This window comes from Anoplophora glabripennis, unplaced genomic scaffold (genome assembly GCF_000390285.2).
Source record: "Anoplophora glabripennis isolate ALB-LARVAE unplaced genomic scaffold, Agla_2.0 scaffold353, whole genome shotgun sequence".
NCBI lineage: Eukaryota > Metazoa > Arthropoda > Insecta > Coleoptera > Cerambycidae > Anoplophora > Anoplophora glabripennis.
This window is the reverse complement of record NW_019417362.1, coordinates 172,462-189,993: the sequence shown is the minus strand read 5'-3', so window position 1 is coordinate 189,993 and position 17,532 is coordinate 172,462. Positions and strand designations below refer to the sequence as shown.

The following is a 17,532-nucleotide window of genomic DNA, read 5'->3' as shown; positions in this document are numbered from 1 at the left end:
TTAGTTTTTTTATAACCATCCGATGTATATAAATCCTAAACCAGTTTTTTTGTACTCAGATGGCTGCAAAGTCGTACGCGACTTAGATTCCCGGGTGTTAAGAGCTCGCTTTAAAAAAAATCGCCAATTATTCGTAATTAGCTTTTACCTATCTACGTTTTTGCTATGTTGTGTGAAGGTGGCGGTATTTTGCCATTTTACGGTCGTGTGTGGTGAGAAAATAGTCGAAGATGAAGAAGGTGTCGTGTAACTTTTCTTCGCACTACCGGTGAGTAGGAGTTGGGGAATTTAGATTTTTGGGTTAACGTTTGGTGAAACATAAAAACTCATCTGACGAAGTAGGCTTTTTTCCTTACTTATTTGGTATTTTGCCGCATGTAAAACAATTTTGAAAATTATTGAAATAAACCCTTACGCCAAAAAATTGTAACTTGGAGAAAAATGGTCGTAGAACAAATTGAAGCTTGAAATTTCTAGTTTCAGGATCTGAAAGTCAAAAATTCGTATTGTTGACCAGAAATCATAAGAAATCAGCAGACAGTATCCTGTGTAAGATATTCTTGTCGTTTTTTGATAACAGTTTTTCGATACAAGAAACGTTCGAAAAAAGGTAAAAAGTTGCGCATATAAGGATTTGCACTAAATTTGAGGCAGTTTTACAAATAAAGAATAGACTAAGGAGGTTTTCGTTTCTCTTTTATCCTCAAAGTATCCAATAGAAACCCTCAAGAGTTCAAACGGCTGCAATTTTTCTTTCATTGTGATCCGAATGATTGAACTTGTTACTTTTGCTAAAAATCAGTTAAAGATAAATTTTGCATCTTTTATTAATTTTATAAATTGAAAATATTTTTGTCAAAAAGTATTAGTTGTCTGGAAAACTGTTCTGTTGTTAGATTTGTTGCCTATCCTCCTTAATTTTTCGGATAATACAGGAATATATGGAATTTTTATTGTAAGATTCTCTTGTTTTCTTTTCACTTTCAATATTCTTAAAATATGTTTCAACAAAATTATATACCGATTATACAGGGTGTCCGGAAATTCATGCAACAAAATTTGGTCATAGATTCTTAAGACAAATTCAGGGGAACCGTATTTTTTCTTTTTGCCAACTGGCCCCCTCTTTCGGAGTTACAGCCCCCTGAAATCTGCCCCTAAGAAGTCTTTTTTATATCTCAAAACCATGTTGTACGAGAATCACTAAATTTGGTACACAGGGGTTTTATGACATGTGGAATCTCACAGTGCTACGCTTTTTGACGAGAAACCCCCTTAAGACACTTTTTCTTTGGTCTCCTTGTCTTTGGAACCAAAAAAATTTGGTCGCAAATTTGATTTTTTTTAATTATTAGTTAGCTAGAAAGCAATTAAATTTAGAAACTTTTTTGTCTCTTGATATTTGTTTCGAAAAACGCAATGTTTTTGAGGAAAATGGCGAATCACGACATGCATTCGATCACATTTTGACATATTTCTCGAAAACATTGCGTTTTACGAAAAAAGTATAAAGTGACAAAAAGTTTCTAAATTTAATGGCTTTCTAGTGTACTGATAATTTTTAAGAAATTTAAATATGCGACCAAATTTTTTTGGCTCCAAAGACAAGGGGGCCCACGAAAAATTGTCTTAAGGGGGTTCCCCGCCAAAAAAACGTAGCACCATCAGATTCCACATGTCATAAAACCCTGGAATGTCGGAATGTTCTAAACTTAAAAACTGCTCATTTAACCGTTTCCGTATCTCTTAAAATAAGAAAGATACCTGTATTGGATAATTAAAAGATTGTAACCCTGTATATTATTTATCTTGTAGTTTTTTACGATTTGAAATAAGCCATCGTCTTATTTCAAAAACAAAAATTGGCCAAACATGTTTACACTTTGTAATACTATAGAAATTAACATTATAATTTTTTATAATTATATTATTATTATTATATTTAGTACTTATTATTTTTTAAGTATTTTGTTACTGATTGCAAGGAGGAAACGACTGGAATAATTTGGTGCAAAAACTTTAAAATATTTGAATAACAACAATTTCCAGCCACAATTGAAAATAGTATATTGTATATTTGTATATTTGATAAAGAATTATTTTTTCAGTTTTAATTTCGCAATAATAAGCATGTACTAATGAAGCAAAAAATGATATAGATTATCACAACATTGAATTTAATTCACAATGCCTAATATACCGAGTGATCAGTTCATACATAAAAAAAACAATTTTATTTTCGTTCGTTGTGTATTGTAGATTGTACAAAAATTTTCTGACATGTTCAATGTCAGTGTCAATCAGGAAAAAAATAATTAAAGAAAATTCATATAAATATTTGTGTAGAACGATTCGTTATTCAGATACAGTGTTCAAATTGAAAAAAATCACATTCATTTGAATATCTCTTAAGATGTTTAACATAATATTGTTGATTCTTGGGGTAGAGATTTACCTAGTAGTAGGCAAAAATTTGCTGAGTTGATACTCAAATCTGTCAACAAGTGGCAGAGGTGGTGGGGGATACCGCAACCAAAAACCCCAGATTTGACGCCACTGCAATTCGGAACACCCTGTACAGAAACCACCACACGAGTTGCAATATTTTTAACACAATAGAGGATCTAGAATTTATTTTAAATATGTATGAGATATTTCATTACCATGATCGTGACTAAGGTTTTCCCATTTTTTTTTTACGAAACGAGATGTATAATTAATTACTTTATTGTGTTCTTGTTAATCCCGTTCTTTTATATAAATAAATAAATACATAAACATTATACAATTGACGCAACTATTCGGTAATGCTTGTAGTTCGAATGCAAGCGGAAGAATGCTATAAATAATGCAAATTTTATCGTTATTGGTCTGGTATCCTTCTGTATTATCGTCGATATGTTAATTATTGCCTTGGCTTTTAAAAAAATATCTTCTTTCAATTGTAACTCGATTAAATGTGAGACCACAAATGCACTTGGTGGGTTCGTATCGTTTTTTAATATACAAGGTGTTTTGTTGTTACTGCAAACTTAAGTTATAAATCAAGTGGATCAATATAACATTCAAAACAACATGTACAAGCTCTATTTAGGAAATAGGTAACCGAACTTTTTGAATTACATGCTAATGGAGATATTTAGTGGTTGGCAGCATTGCGTTGCTTATAACCTTCTCTGTTACCACAATCTGCATTTCCATTTCTGAGATTAAAATATTTTATTAAATTGTTTGTCTCCATTTGAGTAAAGAACCGTTTTTGATTTTTGTTAACACGCTTCTAATAATGTTAAACGTTAAACGTCAACCTTGATTGTTTTCAAAGCCTTCTTAGTCAGAATATTTAAATATAGCTGATATTTTGAAAATTTTATATTTTCCGCAAATCTACACATAAAATAATAGGTAAAAAATATTTTTTTATGCATTTTTAGCCCTCTTTCCGTTTTTGAAATAAAATAACAGAGTGTATCAAAAATACAAGTTGTGGTCATATCACAAAATCTAATGTTCAAATCTTTTAAGATATCTTGAAAGGGAAACGAGAATAGAGCATCAGTCGGTTTAACCAAAAATCGAGAAACGCCCTGTAGCTCGAAAACGGTAACAGATAGAGAGATGGGGCTTGCGCCATTGTTATTTTCTCGAAAAAATAGCTCTAGACTCGTCTATCACATTTACTCTATCTGTAACAGATTCGCAGTAACCCTTGAAAACCGACAAATTTGAACCACCCGGCACTGGCCAGGTACTTGTTCCTGGTTATATAACTTCAAGTGGTCAAAGTCGACGTTCGATCGCCTCTCTAATGGGAACGCACCGAAACCTGGGCGATCTTCGGTACGATGTCGGTTTTCGGGAATCTGGACATGCCCTCAAATTCCGCTTTTTTCAACACTCACTGTACTTTTTAACATAAATTGACCATAATGTTACACTTCCACGACCTTATATTCAAAATAAACCACTAATACATTTTCAGATGCTTTCTTAATTTTCTCTTCAGTGTGCACCAGTTTTTGAAGTCACTTTAAGCTATTTGAGGCAACCTAATTACCACCCTATATCTTAATACGGGTGTTCAAGGCCAAATATTTGTACTGGGTGCTTCAGAGCACTGTATATGCTTTACACGTTTTTATAACACAATACTTTGGCTCAATATAAAACATTTAAGGTTGTATCTTGCGCCACCGTATAAAAACTCTTTATCGCAATATTCTTTTTTAAATGCAATCCGGAAAACCTTGCATTTTTCACTTATCTTTGCAGATACTTGGTAGCATGACTTAATAGCAGAAATGACTGGGACTGTCGCAAGACCTGTTCAATTGACAGGTAGATTCGCAATAGAGTGTTATTATTAAAGATTGTACTTTTACTTCGTTCGCATTTCGCAAATCGCAGCCGTTTCACAACGAGGAATTATAGCATCAAATTGTAAATTTTTTTTCGACTAAATAAAAGTCTAAATTTGATATTGACAATGGCAGTGAGTAAACACCTTTTCACGGGAAAGAAATGTTACAAAGGATAAATATTACAAGGATGACGAGCTCGAGCTGCACTTAAATCGGAGAAAAAAAAAAGTATCGTGACCAGATAATTGCGGATTTATAATTTTAATTTGTTGTGTTACTCTTAGAATATTCAGGAGTCATATTAAAAATTGCAGTTTTATGACGCGATGTTGGTGTTTTTTTCTCACTTTCGGTTAAAGACAATGCAATTTATTTCATCGTATTGCATTATTAACTTCAGAAAGACAGGATAATAGATTAGTCAGCTTTAGACGGAACATTGGCAGCTAGTTGTAATTAATTATATAAGGTGGAGATAAAATACAACTTAAGACCACAGATTCCTTAGATCATAATAAATCAATATCAGACCAACCTGGCCTATTCAAATATTAAATATGTCTGAATGTGGCTTTTATAATTCGATCGATGTTGACCAATCTTCTGGATTCCAAATTAAAAAATTGTAATTACGGATCTTAGAAATTCCAAGTTTCCAGTGGTAGATACTTTGATTTTTTTTATGAAACTCCATTGATACGGACAGACGCAAAATTTCCTTTCGATTTTATTAAGCTTCGTTGAGACCATTCCTTATATTTTGAGAGATATCATAAGTACTGTTGCTATTCTCACGTTAAAATATTGATGTTACATAATAATCCAATTTCAAAAATAAAACGGACTGTGCAAGTAAGTTTATTGTCAGAGAAGCCATAATTTTTATGAAAATATGATAATGTTAAGTTACCGCATGGTCTTAAAAATGCGTACTAATAATAAAACAAGCCAATTAAGGGACCTTATGCAATTCACTTATGTGGAAAATGTTGCTTCAAATTATTATATTTTACTGTTTTCAACTGTAAACCATGCTATTATGTTTTATCGATTTTTTAACGCTAGACCAGCATATGCAAAACTTCCGAATGTATCGCAAACAAGAAGTAGATGCCTACTGCAAAAAAAATTAAAATATCATTTCCAAATAAATTTAAATTTTTCATTCAATTAACCGGAAAAAAATATTTTTTTGGAAATTTATATTTTTATTTACATATTTATTTATTTTTCCTTTTATAATTTATCTCGGAAATTAGTAGGTATGAGAATTTACAGAAATGTAATAAATATTCATTAAGTCTATTTTTATTGTGTTTTTAAGAAGTAATAAAATCACAAATAACAAATAGAATCTATTTTCTTTTTAACATCAGCGATAATTTTTCATTACACCCATAATATTCCAGTTCATTAGGTGGAATTTTCCTTCATCATAAATCGTATATGTATATTAGATATCATTTCTTTTGTTTGTGCATCAAAATACCGGCAAGCGGCGTATTAATTTCTATCCGTACCAGTTTTTTTTTGTATAATCAGTTGTATTTTGCCAAAGGTATGTAAATTGTTCTCTAACTTATTTAAAAAACTGATTTTTTTATGTTTAAAAAGTGGTGAAAACTGCATCTTGTTGTCGTCTTTAGTTCCGGAGTTATTTGATATTTTTTAAGATGCTACAATGGCACAGATTACCTACACTTGAGTACAAGCGAGCACAGCGAGCGAGTAACTTAAAAGCTATAGCTAATATGTAGTTACAATTTTGCTGGTTTTGAATTATTATTTCTAAATGAGTGATTTTCAAATAGAAAGTGCTGCAAATACTGGTGTTTCTGAAATGTCACTGCTAGCATATTTCATGGAGAAGTCAAGAACTCTAAAGACACCGGCGAGTTTGTGGAGTGAATACTCAATAGAGGAGAAAGTGGATATATCAAAATACCTCAAGCTGAGAGCATTTTTGAAACGTAAGAATGACTAAAAAGTCAAACGTTTTTGCAAGAGAACAAGTCAACGATTTTCTCGTTCAGGCACTCGATAACACATATTTGCTAATGAAGGTAGTGACGGTCTTAGGCATTGCAGGAGCATGCCGTTCTGATGAGTTATGCAAACTTACTTTGGACAACGTCAATTTAAAAAATTTCAACGACATTTTTTATGCGCTATCAAGTAGGTAGATATTACAATCAACCAGTCGGTAAGAATACCTTTTCTATGATTCCTAATAAGATTGCACAGTTTTTGAAACTAGGACATCCTAAAACATATACAGGCCATTCATTCCGAAGAACATCGGCAATATAAAATATGCATTTATAACTCGAAATCGCTCTTTTCACTAGGGAGGTAAATTACCTCACTTATCTCCCGTTGTCCACAGCAACTTCCACTTCTGCAGTAAAATCCACTTATCTCCTTAAAAACAATGTATTAATAGTCTATTTATAGTGGGAGCAGATAAATATATTTTTTTAAACATCAAATAACACCGAAACTGTACGTTTTAGAACTAATATTTGATGATCAAAGTTGGCCTTAAATTCAAAAAGGATACAAAAAACTGTAGCAACCCGTATAACTGAAAATTATTTTAAAATGTAAACAAATCGATTCGGCGCAGCTTTTATCTGAAGCATTTTGTTGATGTTACCGGAGCTATGAAAGAATTAATACACACATCAATAACACTTTACGACTATTGTTTATTTTCTAATCTAAAGCGACTCAGGAGCACCTTCCGAGTTATCGCTATCGCAACCGCAACCTTGCCCGGTATCTCCGGCAAGTAATACCTTCTAAGCTAGGACCGCGCTTTCTATACCCAGCACCCACCTTCTAAAATTTCCTGGAGATTCCATGGCAAACGCGACGCTCGGTTACGGTCACCACGTGACGATGGCCATACAAAATGCTGCTGGGGTTTGAGAGAAAAGTCAGTATTTTTGCGAAGTGCGCACCGATGACTTAAATTTTTTTTCAACCCGATCGCGACTGTTAACAATTCGGATAGTTTTTTTTCGGACTTTGTCGGCGAAGGGCCTCAGTTTTGGAATGGATCCAAAGGATGTGCGGAGAAGAGCATCTGTGTGAGTGCTGATTTAAGAAAAATAGTTCTAGATATTTTTCCTTTACATAAAAATCGATCGAAATTATGTAATTTATTTACAGTTTATGCATACACGTAAATATAAGTGATTGCTTCTATTTATAGTGAAGTCATTAATTTAAAAATTAAAATTTAATGACCTCTAAAACCGCTGGAGTGATTAATTGGAAAAATGGGAAATAATTTAGTTATTAGATTAACAAAACGTATTAATGATTTTTTGTTATTTTAAAAATTGGTTTTGGGTTTTTTATAAGTAACTTTAAAAGCTGACAAACTGAACAGTATTAGAAATGTATTGGTTTTAAATTTTTCGTAAATCAAATATATGGGAGTAAAAAATATATATTTTTTAATTTTTTATTGAGGACAGTGATAGTAAAACATTGAAATCAAATACTTACAGTGCAGTAACAGCTTAAAATTCAAAAATATAAGACAGAGTGTTATTTAAGTACGTGGCCAAACTTCAAAGGGTGATTCTTTGAGTGATTCTAAGACGAAAAAATTATGTAAACATAGACTTTTTTAAAAAAATCGTTTTTTCGTAAAAATCTTAACAATCCTTTAGCCCAGTTTGTTGAAATTTGGCAGTGTTATTTATGGTACAAATGAGCTAATTTAGCCCTAACTAGATTAAAATTATTAAGCCCAGTGGCGTCCCGGGGGTACCTTAACCAATATTTTTAACAAAAAAATTTGCGCCACTGACTTTTTAAAACTTTTATAAGTTTTGTCGCATTAAGCAACTACGGTAAAAATACAACTTTTTTGTCCCTTGAATTTTGTACGTATCTTGCTTCCTCCTTGAAGAAAAAAAATAAGAATCACTTTATTGCATGTCCATGAACAACAAAAAAAAAACATTTTTTAATTATTAATAAAACAAAATTTTTTTTTAGCTAGCATTAATTTTTATAACAATTTCTAAGACTAGAATAGACTATTGATATGGAAAAAAATAACAGGTACACCCCAGTTTTTGATAATTTGCTGGTTTTAATTTTTTATTATGTTGTCCCATGGACACACAATAAAGTGATTTTTTTTCTCCGAAAAGCAAGCAAGATAAAAAAAAAAATCAAGAGACAAGTCAGTTATATTTTTAGTTGCTTAATGCGAAAAAATTTATAAAAGTTTTAAAAAAGTCAGTGGTGCACTTTTTTTGTCAAAAATATTGGTTGTGGTACCCCCCGGGACGATACTGGAAATAATAATTATAATCTAATTAGGACTAAATTAGCCCCTTCCTACCATAAATAACACTGCCAAATTTCAACAAATTGGGCTAAAGAATTATTAAGATTTTTACGAAAAAACGATTTTTGAAAAAATACGTACCTAAATAACACCCTGTATACATATCGCTGATTTTGTAAGTTACGAAAATTAATTCAATTTTAGTTTTTTGATTTTCATCGAATTAATTTATAAATACTCTTTTATATCAAATATATGTACCTACGTATGTTAAAAAATTATATGAATACAATAAATAAAATTACCAAATTCCACTGAAAAAAAGAAGCTTGCACCGATTTTTTATGGAAGCGTTTTTTGATTCACCGTGGAGATTTGTTTTTATTATTAATCTCAAATTTTATCAGCATTCACATATACAAACTTGAAGAGGAATTTTTAATAATCAAATCTGCAGAAATTCCAAAACGGTGGTTAGTATTGATAATCAAGAATGTTAAAACTTATTGACAACCTCTGGCATCGTCATCTACAAAAAAAAGAAGCGTGCCGTCCGTTGCTTTATCAACTTTTTGGTAGTAAACAAAAGTTTTTGTTTAATTTTAGATTACCATCATTTATCACGGAAACATGTAATTCTTCTGGATTTTCACTTTTAACTTTGTTTTCTTTGTGTCACTTAAAGTTACTAAAACGACCTGTCAATACAGTAACAAAAAAAAATGAAAAAAATAAAGTCACTGTTGAAAACTTGTCATTTTTAATTATCGACGGAATCAGCGGTTTCAAAAATGTTTTTTTCGTATTATTGTGGTTAAGTAAGTTAGCACCTCGATTTAGTTACTCTTTAAGTATTTTTTCAAGTTTGTGAACATCCCATAAAATACAGTATATTTTTTATACAAGCTTCAAGCTTAACATTTATTAAATTTCGCTTTAAAAATCTGAAAGGCACTGGAACTGGATTATTGATTATAATTGGCCTGCTTATGGGCCTAAATTTGTGAAAATTTTAGACCCTGTCTAAAATTATGAATATACCTAACTTATAAGCAATCTCTACTATTTACCAATTCAAACAGCAGTCACCAAGTGGCTAATTTTGAACATCTTAAGGCATTTCTATGCCTGCTAGATTTTCAAACTAAAACAGAAATTTCACTAATTTTAAATTTTGTGTATAAAAAAATATTTTGCATTATAAATTCTTGTGATTTAATATAAATGAAAGCTACGTAACCAGATTTTAAAAAAATATATACTTAAGGTGATTTTTCGAAACATCCTTTCACAAAATTGCAGCAAGGCATAGTTTACAATTACGCAAGTACACTAGGAGAAAGAATTCTTCCGAATTGTGCGTCAAAAAAATTTTTAGGAGAATATCCTGATTCACGATCAGAATAATTAATCAGAAAAACAACAGCATCAATTTAGTAGGCTGAGAACTGTTTTTTGAGAAAAAAAAAATGTTTAAACATTAAAAGGTTTGGGTGGCTTGCCTGCAATATTGAGATATTTTACGTGCTTTGTACATTAACATTTTTAGGACGATGAAATTGAATTAAAAACCATCCCTTCTACTTCTAAAATATAACCTATAATCTTTGTTCCGTTCCACACGTTACTCGTTAAACGTGTCCTAAATTTCTACACACCTAATTATTGCTTATTAGACAAACAATAGTACACAAAACAAAGTTTAAAATAATATAAACACCAAAGCTATTTAATTGCTATTAAACTGTTTTTATACACTACACCTTCGAAAATTGTTGCTTTGGCAATTAACTTTAAAAAATGCACTTATCCACATCAGACCTTTTCCTTAACATAACATAATTAATAAAAATTCTGACCATCTAAAAGAATTTGTACAGTAATTCTATACACTGAATATACACAAAACACTGATTTTGTTCACTGAACCCTATACCTTATAAGAATTAGCAGTTAACCAAATATTATTTGGACCAAAATAATGGGACTTTTATGCCACTTTTTATTTCGGAGCCCCATTCTCAAAATATAGGGCGTCAAAATTAAAATTTAAAAAATGATTTTTATTGATAACTCCAGTGATTCTGGAGATATTTATTTGAAATGTGATACATACTTTGATATTAAGTTGGCACACTTTTTGTGTAATTTTGTATTAAAATATCAAAGCGCGAGGGGGGGGGGGAGGGGGTATGCATACCCATGAACCTTTTTTTTGAGTACCCTATGCTTCCCGAGTATTTTTTTTAGATAAGATAGTTTCATTATATTTTTTTACACTGGTCTAAGATTTTTATTTAGAGCCTCGTTTACGAGATATTGTAACCTTTGGATACAGGACATATTGCCATATTTTTTTAAACTGACTTTCTAGTTGCCATTCTGATTCTGAATATGTCCCATATTATCTTGATATCACACTTTAAAGTAAGGTAAAGTAAGTTAGGTTAGGTTAAATAATAAATTTGGTGTCTCAAATTGACATCGCTGTGTGTCTCTATAATTCTAGAACACCCTGTATAGAGACGGGTGCCTAGTTGTGAAGAATTTAATAGATTCCCTTAAATCGAGGAAAATCTAATTTAAAAAAATCCCAGAGGATATGATTCTACGCGCTCAACTAAAACAGTTACCAGTCGCATTGAATTTTTAACAAATGAAGCAGAAAATTATGAGAATTCCGACAAAAAATAATCAATCCTTAATTAGCATTAGTTATCTTGTACAGTCAAGAATGCATTGATGTACCTCACGAAGGAAAAATAGATAAATATAATAGTTTAATTTTGTGAATAGTACGCTCCATTTTTTTAACAAAAAAAAAACGCAATAGAAAGCAAGACCGCTGCCTGTCCCCATTTTTTCAGCTTTAAGTTTAACATTTCATAAAAAATACAGCCGCAATGTAAACCGCATGCCAAAACCAAAGATATAAGTAGGTGTTTCTAAGCAAGGTTTACGAGCAAATATAGTCTATAAGGTGGGTACATCTATTAGCGGTGTAGGATTATCTAATGCCGGTTTTGAAACAAGTCTTTTACGTTTATTGATTTATTTCATTTTGTATCTGTCATAATAATGAATGTGTCTGCATGGTTATCCAATCCTGGGGAAATAAGCGCAAAAGGTCATACGGAAGGTGCTAATGCAAAGAAAGAATCTTCTTGATGCAAAGTAAAAGTTACACAAACTCTGGCCGGTTACTGATATGCTTTGAGGCATGGTTAAATTCAGTAATTGAGTGATTGTTATCTTAAAAGCGTTAGAAACAAAAATAAAGACTGTGCTCAAAAAATAACACCCTGTTATTAAATTTTATTGACCGTTTTTTACATCTTGGAAAACAGTGGGATAGAAGATTTTCCTAAGCAAATACGTGTTAGCCTTCACGCAATAATAGTTTCGTATGTAATTTATAAAAAATTATACCCTTCAATACATATCTAAGACTTTTATACGCTAATTTATATTATATTTCCATAGAAAAATCATAAAGCAATAAAGGAATATCTATACATGCAATAAATAACAATAACAACTATACTTAATTCTTATTATAATCTCTATATAATATTGATACATACTTAACTTTATTGTCGCTACTTAAGCAGCAAGGAATCATCTTAAATTATATAGATTATGTGGCTTTAATCTAGACACTATTTTACCAATAATGATATTATCTAAACATTGGTTCTATGAGGTTTTCGTTACTCATTGTTACAATCTGATGTCCTTTTATAAGGTTATAGACTTCATAATATTTATAATATAAACATGTTTTGAACACAATTTTAACAAGTTTTGCACCTATTTATTAACATAATTAAATTATAATTGCTAAACATAATCCAAATGGAAATTATATTGCAAATCGAATTTTATCGAATTCCAATGGATTCAGAAGTCTACTTGCAGATCAAAAAAATCCAAATTACATTGTAATTTCCAAACGCAATCCAAATAAAACTCGTATTCCAATTGGAATTTTATAGAATTCCAGTGGATTGAAATATAAATCTAGTTACCGACCAGTAAAAATCCAAATTAAATTGTAGTTTTCAAACATAATTCAAATGAAAATCATGTTCCATTTGGAATTTTATAGAATTCCAGTGAATTGAAATATGTCTAGTTAAATACCAGTAAAAATCCAAATCCAATTGGAATAATATCGAATTCCAGTTGATGGAAATATAAATCAAGTTACCAACCAGTAAAAACCCAAATTAAATTATAATTTCCAAGCATAATCCAAATGGAAATCATATTCCAATTCGAATTTTATAGAATTCCAATGGATTGAAATATGAGTCTAATTAGAGACCAGTAAAAATCCAAATTAATTTGTAGTTTCCAGTTATAATCCAAACTGAAATAATATTGAAATTAGAAATGTCCAAAATTCCAATGGATTGAAATATAAATCTAGTTAAAGGTCAGTAAGAATTCAAATTAAGGTGTAATGTTTCAATATAATCCAAATGGAAATTATATTTCAATTGGAACTTTACTGTATTTCAATGGATTGAAATAATCTAGTCAAAAGCCAATAATAATTAAAATTATATTCCAACTGGAATTTTCCCGAATTCCAGTGGATTGAAATATAAATCTAATTACCGACTAGTAAAAATCCAAATTAAATTATAGTTTCCAAATTTAATCCAAATGCAAATCATATTTAAATTAGAAATCTACAAAATTCCAACGGATTGAAATATAAATCTAGTTAAAGACCAGTAAGAATCCAAGTTTTCAAACATAATCCAAATGGAAATTATATTCCAATTTGTATTTTACCGAATTTCAGTAGATTGGAATTGAAATCTAGTTACAGACTAGTAAAAATCCAAATTAAATTGTATTTTCTCAATATAATCCCAATAGAAATCATATTCAAATTGGAATTTTATAGAATTCCAGTGAATTTAAATATGAGTCTGGTTACAGCCCAGTAAAAATCCAAATTAAATTGTAATTTCCAATTATAATCCAAATTTAAACAATATTCAAATTAGAAATGTACAAAATTCCAATGGATTGAAATATAAATCCTGTTTGGTAAGAATCCAAATTAAAATGTAGTTTTCAAATATAATCCAAATGAAAGTCATATTCCAATTGGCACTTTACTGAATTCTAGTGGATTGAAATAATCTAGTCAAAAGCCAATAAGAATTAAGATTATATTCCAATTTGAATTTTACCGAATTTCAGTGGATTGGCATAGAAATCTATTTATAGACTACCAAAAATCCAAATTAAATTGTAGTTTCCAAACATAATCCAAATGGAAATCATATTTCAATAGGAATTTTATAGAATTCCAGTGGGTTGAAATAAAGGTCTAGTTACAGACCAGTAAAAATACAAATTAAATTGTAGTTTCCAATTATAATCCAAACTAAAATAATATTCATATTAGAAATGTACAAAATTCCAATGGATTGAAATATAAATATTTAAATTCTAGTAAGAATCCAAATTAAGATGTAGTTTTCAAACACAATCCAAATTATTCCAAATGGAAATTATATTCCAATTGGTATTTTACCGAATTTCAGTAGATTGGAATAGAAATCTAGTTACAGAGTAGTCAAAATCCAAATTAAATTGTAGTTTCCAAACATAATCCAAATGAAAATTATATTGCAAACAGAATTGTACTAAATTCCAGTGGATTCAAAATAGAAATATAGTTAAAGGTCTTTTAGTTTACAATCACAAACCAAATGGAAATATTTCAAAATTTCCTAAGAAAAATAAATAAAATAAAATTATATTCCAATTTGAATTTTACTGAATACCAGACGGATTAGAAATAAATCCAGTTGAAGCCCAATAAGAATCTAAATTACATTCCAATGTAATTCTAATCGGCTAAGATATTTGACGACCGTGACATTGACACATCTTCCTTTTATCAAAATTAAATTATATGTATTTTTGTTAACTGTGTTAAGGCCTCAAAATTATTTTATTGTAAGTCTTTACGTTAAATACACAAAAAAAAAGTGATAAATATCGATGTAATAAACAACGTTTGTTGCAATAATAATAAAATAATTATGTGATAATTATATCTTTATTAATCCGTATCCGTTATATGTGGAACAGTTTTACTTTACGATTTAAAGAAATATAATACAGGGTGATTCGGTTTATTACACCTTGCAGCCAGCATGTGTGTCAATATTGAATGTTTAAAAAAATGCATCTATTAGCTTTTACTCTCCTTTCTCTTGAAATGCAGTATTCAAACTACCAACTCTTAACTCCCTTGTTATTAGAGGTACAAAATCGCCTAACTTTACAAAGAAATTCTGGATTTTTGATTAAATGTATTTCGGAATTTAATAAGAGCGGGACAGAGCATTAGTATTAAAGTTGTTACCAATATTGCTAAGATCAAATAATTAATAAAAATATAACAAAGATGTTCCATATTCTGGTTCTTAATTACCTAGGAAGTAAAAATGGTGTTCCGCAGAGTTCAGCCTTGGGTCCTTTCCTTTCTTAATTTATGTAAATGCTATACATAACATTTTTGACAGCAGTGTTTTTACAGTTTTAACTAATTTATCAGTTTATGCCTGTATATGACAACCCAGTATTTCCAAATTGTATCGTGTTTACAGTTCGCGATATGTAACATTTAGAAGAAATGTAACCAAATAACGATGACTTTGGCATTAGTTTCTTATCTGGAAAACGGATGTGGCAATTGCTATACTTATTATTTCAGCACACAACACTTTAAGTACCTAATATGTATATGATGTTGATGACTATAAACTTTTATGCCATAAACCTTAGATTGACCTAGATATGCAGATAAAACCAGATATTTGTTTACGAACCTAATTCCTTATCTCAGCGATCTAATAAAAAATCTGCCAATTTTGTTAACAATAAAACAGTGCGGGTCCGTAGAGAACCTGAAAGAAGCCAACATTTGTATTCTGTTAATCATAATGCAGCATAGCAAGTTAACGTTTTTTTAAAGAATTTTCGCTTCCCATGTAAACGTTTTTGACTACGCCGGTGCCTATCTCCTCCAAGACTTTATCAGGAAGTCATAAAATTTAAAATCGCAATCAAGGAAAAAAACGCTTGCACTTCGTTATGTTTTCGATTCACCTACATTTTCAGAAAAGACACAGGCGGTATTTGAAGTTGTCATATTTCTGCACAAATGTAAGTTAATAGCTAAACGTATTAACCATTAGTCTAGTTAATTGGAATCGTGTGTTACAATGCACTTGTTCAGTTCATTAGTTCGTTTATATTCAACACGTGTTCCATATACTAGTTTTTACTTTCAAGGCTAACCTGACCGATACACTTTACATCACCTGTTACATCTCGTCACTGCAACTGATTGCACTGATTGCATCTGAACATCTAGACAGGTTGAAAGTATTTGTTGACAACACGGATACCATCATCAATTACCTATGTGGATTAAAAGTGCTGTTTGAATCCCTAGTTTTGTCACCTTTAATCACTAAGGTATTTAATTTTTCATTCTTGCATTTTGTTACAAAGATGCACTTGACCTAGTTTCAGACAGTGTCACTTTCAACTGGATTAAAAGTGATGTTCTGTCACTTTTAATTCGAGCCTCAGAGAATAAAATGCCACCTTTAATCACTAAGGTATTGATGTACTTTTTTATTAAAAGTACACTTCTAATATCTGTATCATAGAACCTAGTTTCAGAAACAAGTATCAGTTTAAATATGCAATTTCATATAGCAACGTCATTTTTAACGGAATTAAAAGTGCTGTTGTAATCTAGTTTCGAGAAGTCACTTTTCATCCCTAGTTTCAGATAATAAAACATATTTAATAACTAAGGGATTCAATTTATTTTCCTGCACTTTTTTTTATTAAAAGTGCCATTCTAATCTCCATCTCAAAGAGTCTAATTTCACAACAAAAATGTTACTTTTAATCCCAGATGAGTTAAATGTGTATTGTAACTTTGAATCCATAGTTTCCAGTTTCAGAGAATAAGTTGTCGGATTTAATCAATAAGGACTTTTTTGCACTTTTTTTTATTAAAAGTGCAGTTCTCATATCTAATTTTAGAGAAGCATGTTTAAAAAATTCAAGTGTCACTTTTAGTCCCCAGTTTTAGAGAGAAAACTGGATTAAAGGTGACGTTTATAGGTGCCTAGATTCAGGGAGAAAAGTGTCACTTTGAATCTCCAGTTTCAGAGATTAAAGTGTCATTTTAAATAGATTAAAAGTGCTGTGACGTGTCACTTTATCCCTAGTTTCAGAGAATAAAATGTCAGTTTAATCACTAAGCGGTTTACTTCCTTGCACCTTTTTATTTAAAGTGCAGTTCTAATTTCTATCCTGGTGATCTAATGTCAGAAAATAAAATGTATCTTTTAACTAGATTAAAAGTGCTGTTCTAATCACTAGGTTTCATGTGGTAATATTACCTTTAATCACTAAGGTATTCAATTTGCTTCCTCGCATTTTGTTACAAAAATGCACTTGACCTAGTTTCAGACAGTGTCACTTTCAATTGGATTAAAAGTGCTGTTCTATGTCACTTTTAATTCGAGTTTTAGAGAATAAAATGTCGCCAGGCATTCTTGCCTTTTTATTAATATCTTATTAAATTTATTTTTCTGAACATTTTTTATTAAAAGTGTCTAATTTCACAACGTAAAGTGTTACTTTTAATCCCAGTGGATTAAAAGTGATGTTCTAATTCCTAGCTTCGTGACGTAAATTGTACTTTTAATCCATAGTTTCATAGAATAAATTGTCGGATTTAATCAGTAAGGACTTTCCTGCACTTTTTTTTATTAAAAGTGCAGTCCCAATCTCTAATTT

General features: G+C 30.5%; 1 protein-coding gene across 2 annotated transcripts in view; it reads left to right on the top strand.

The window, feature by feature from the left end:
- The first annotated feature begins 224 nt into the window (after positions 1–224).
- The window catches only part of LOC108911274 (sodium-independent sulfate anion transporter), a 30,707-nt gene continuing 13,399 nt past the window's right edge, over positions 225–17,532 (top strand). The window contains exon 1 of one of the 2 annotated variants that reach the window (XM_018716172.1): positions 225–268. In XM_018716172.1, coding sequence (XP_018571688.1) covers positions 231–268 — 38 coding nt within the window. In that variant the 5' untranslated portion in view covers positions 225–230. Of the gene's footprint in view, positions 269–7,320; positions 7,454–17,532 lie in introns of those variants that run through there. The other variant, XM_018716173.2, reaches the window with a different exon arrangement.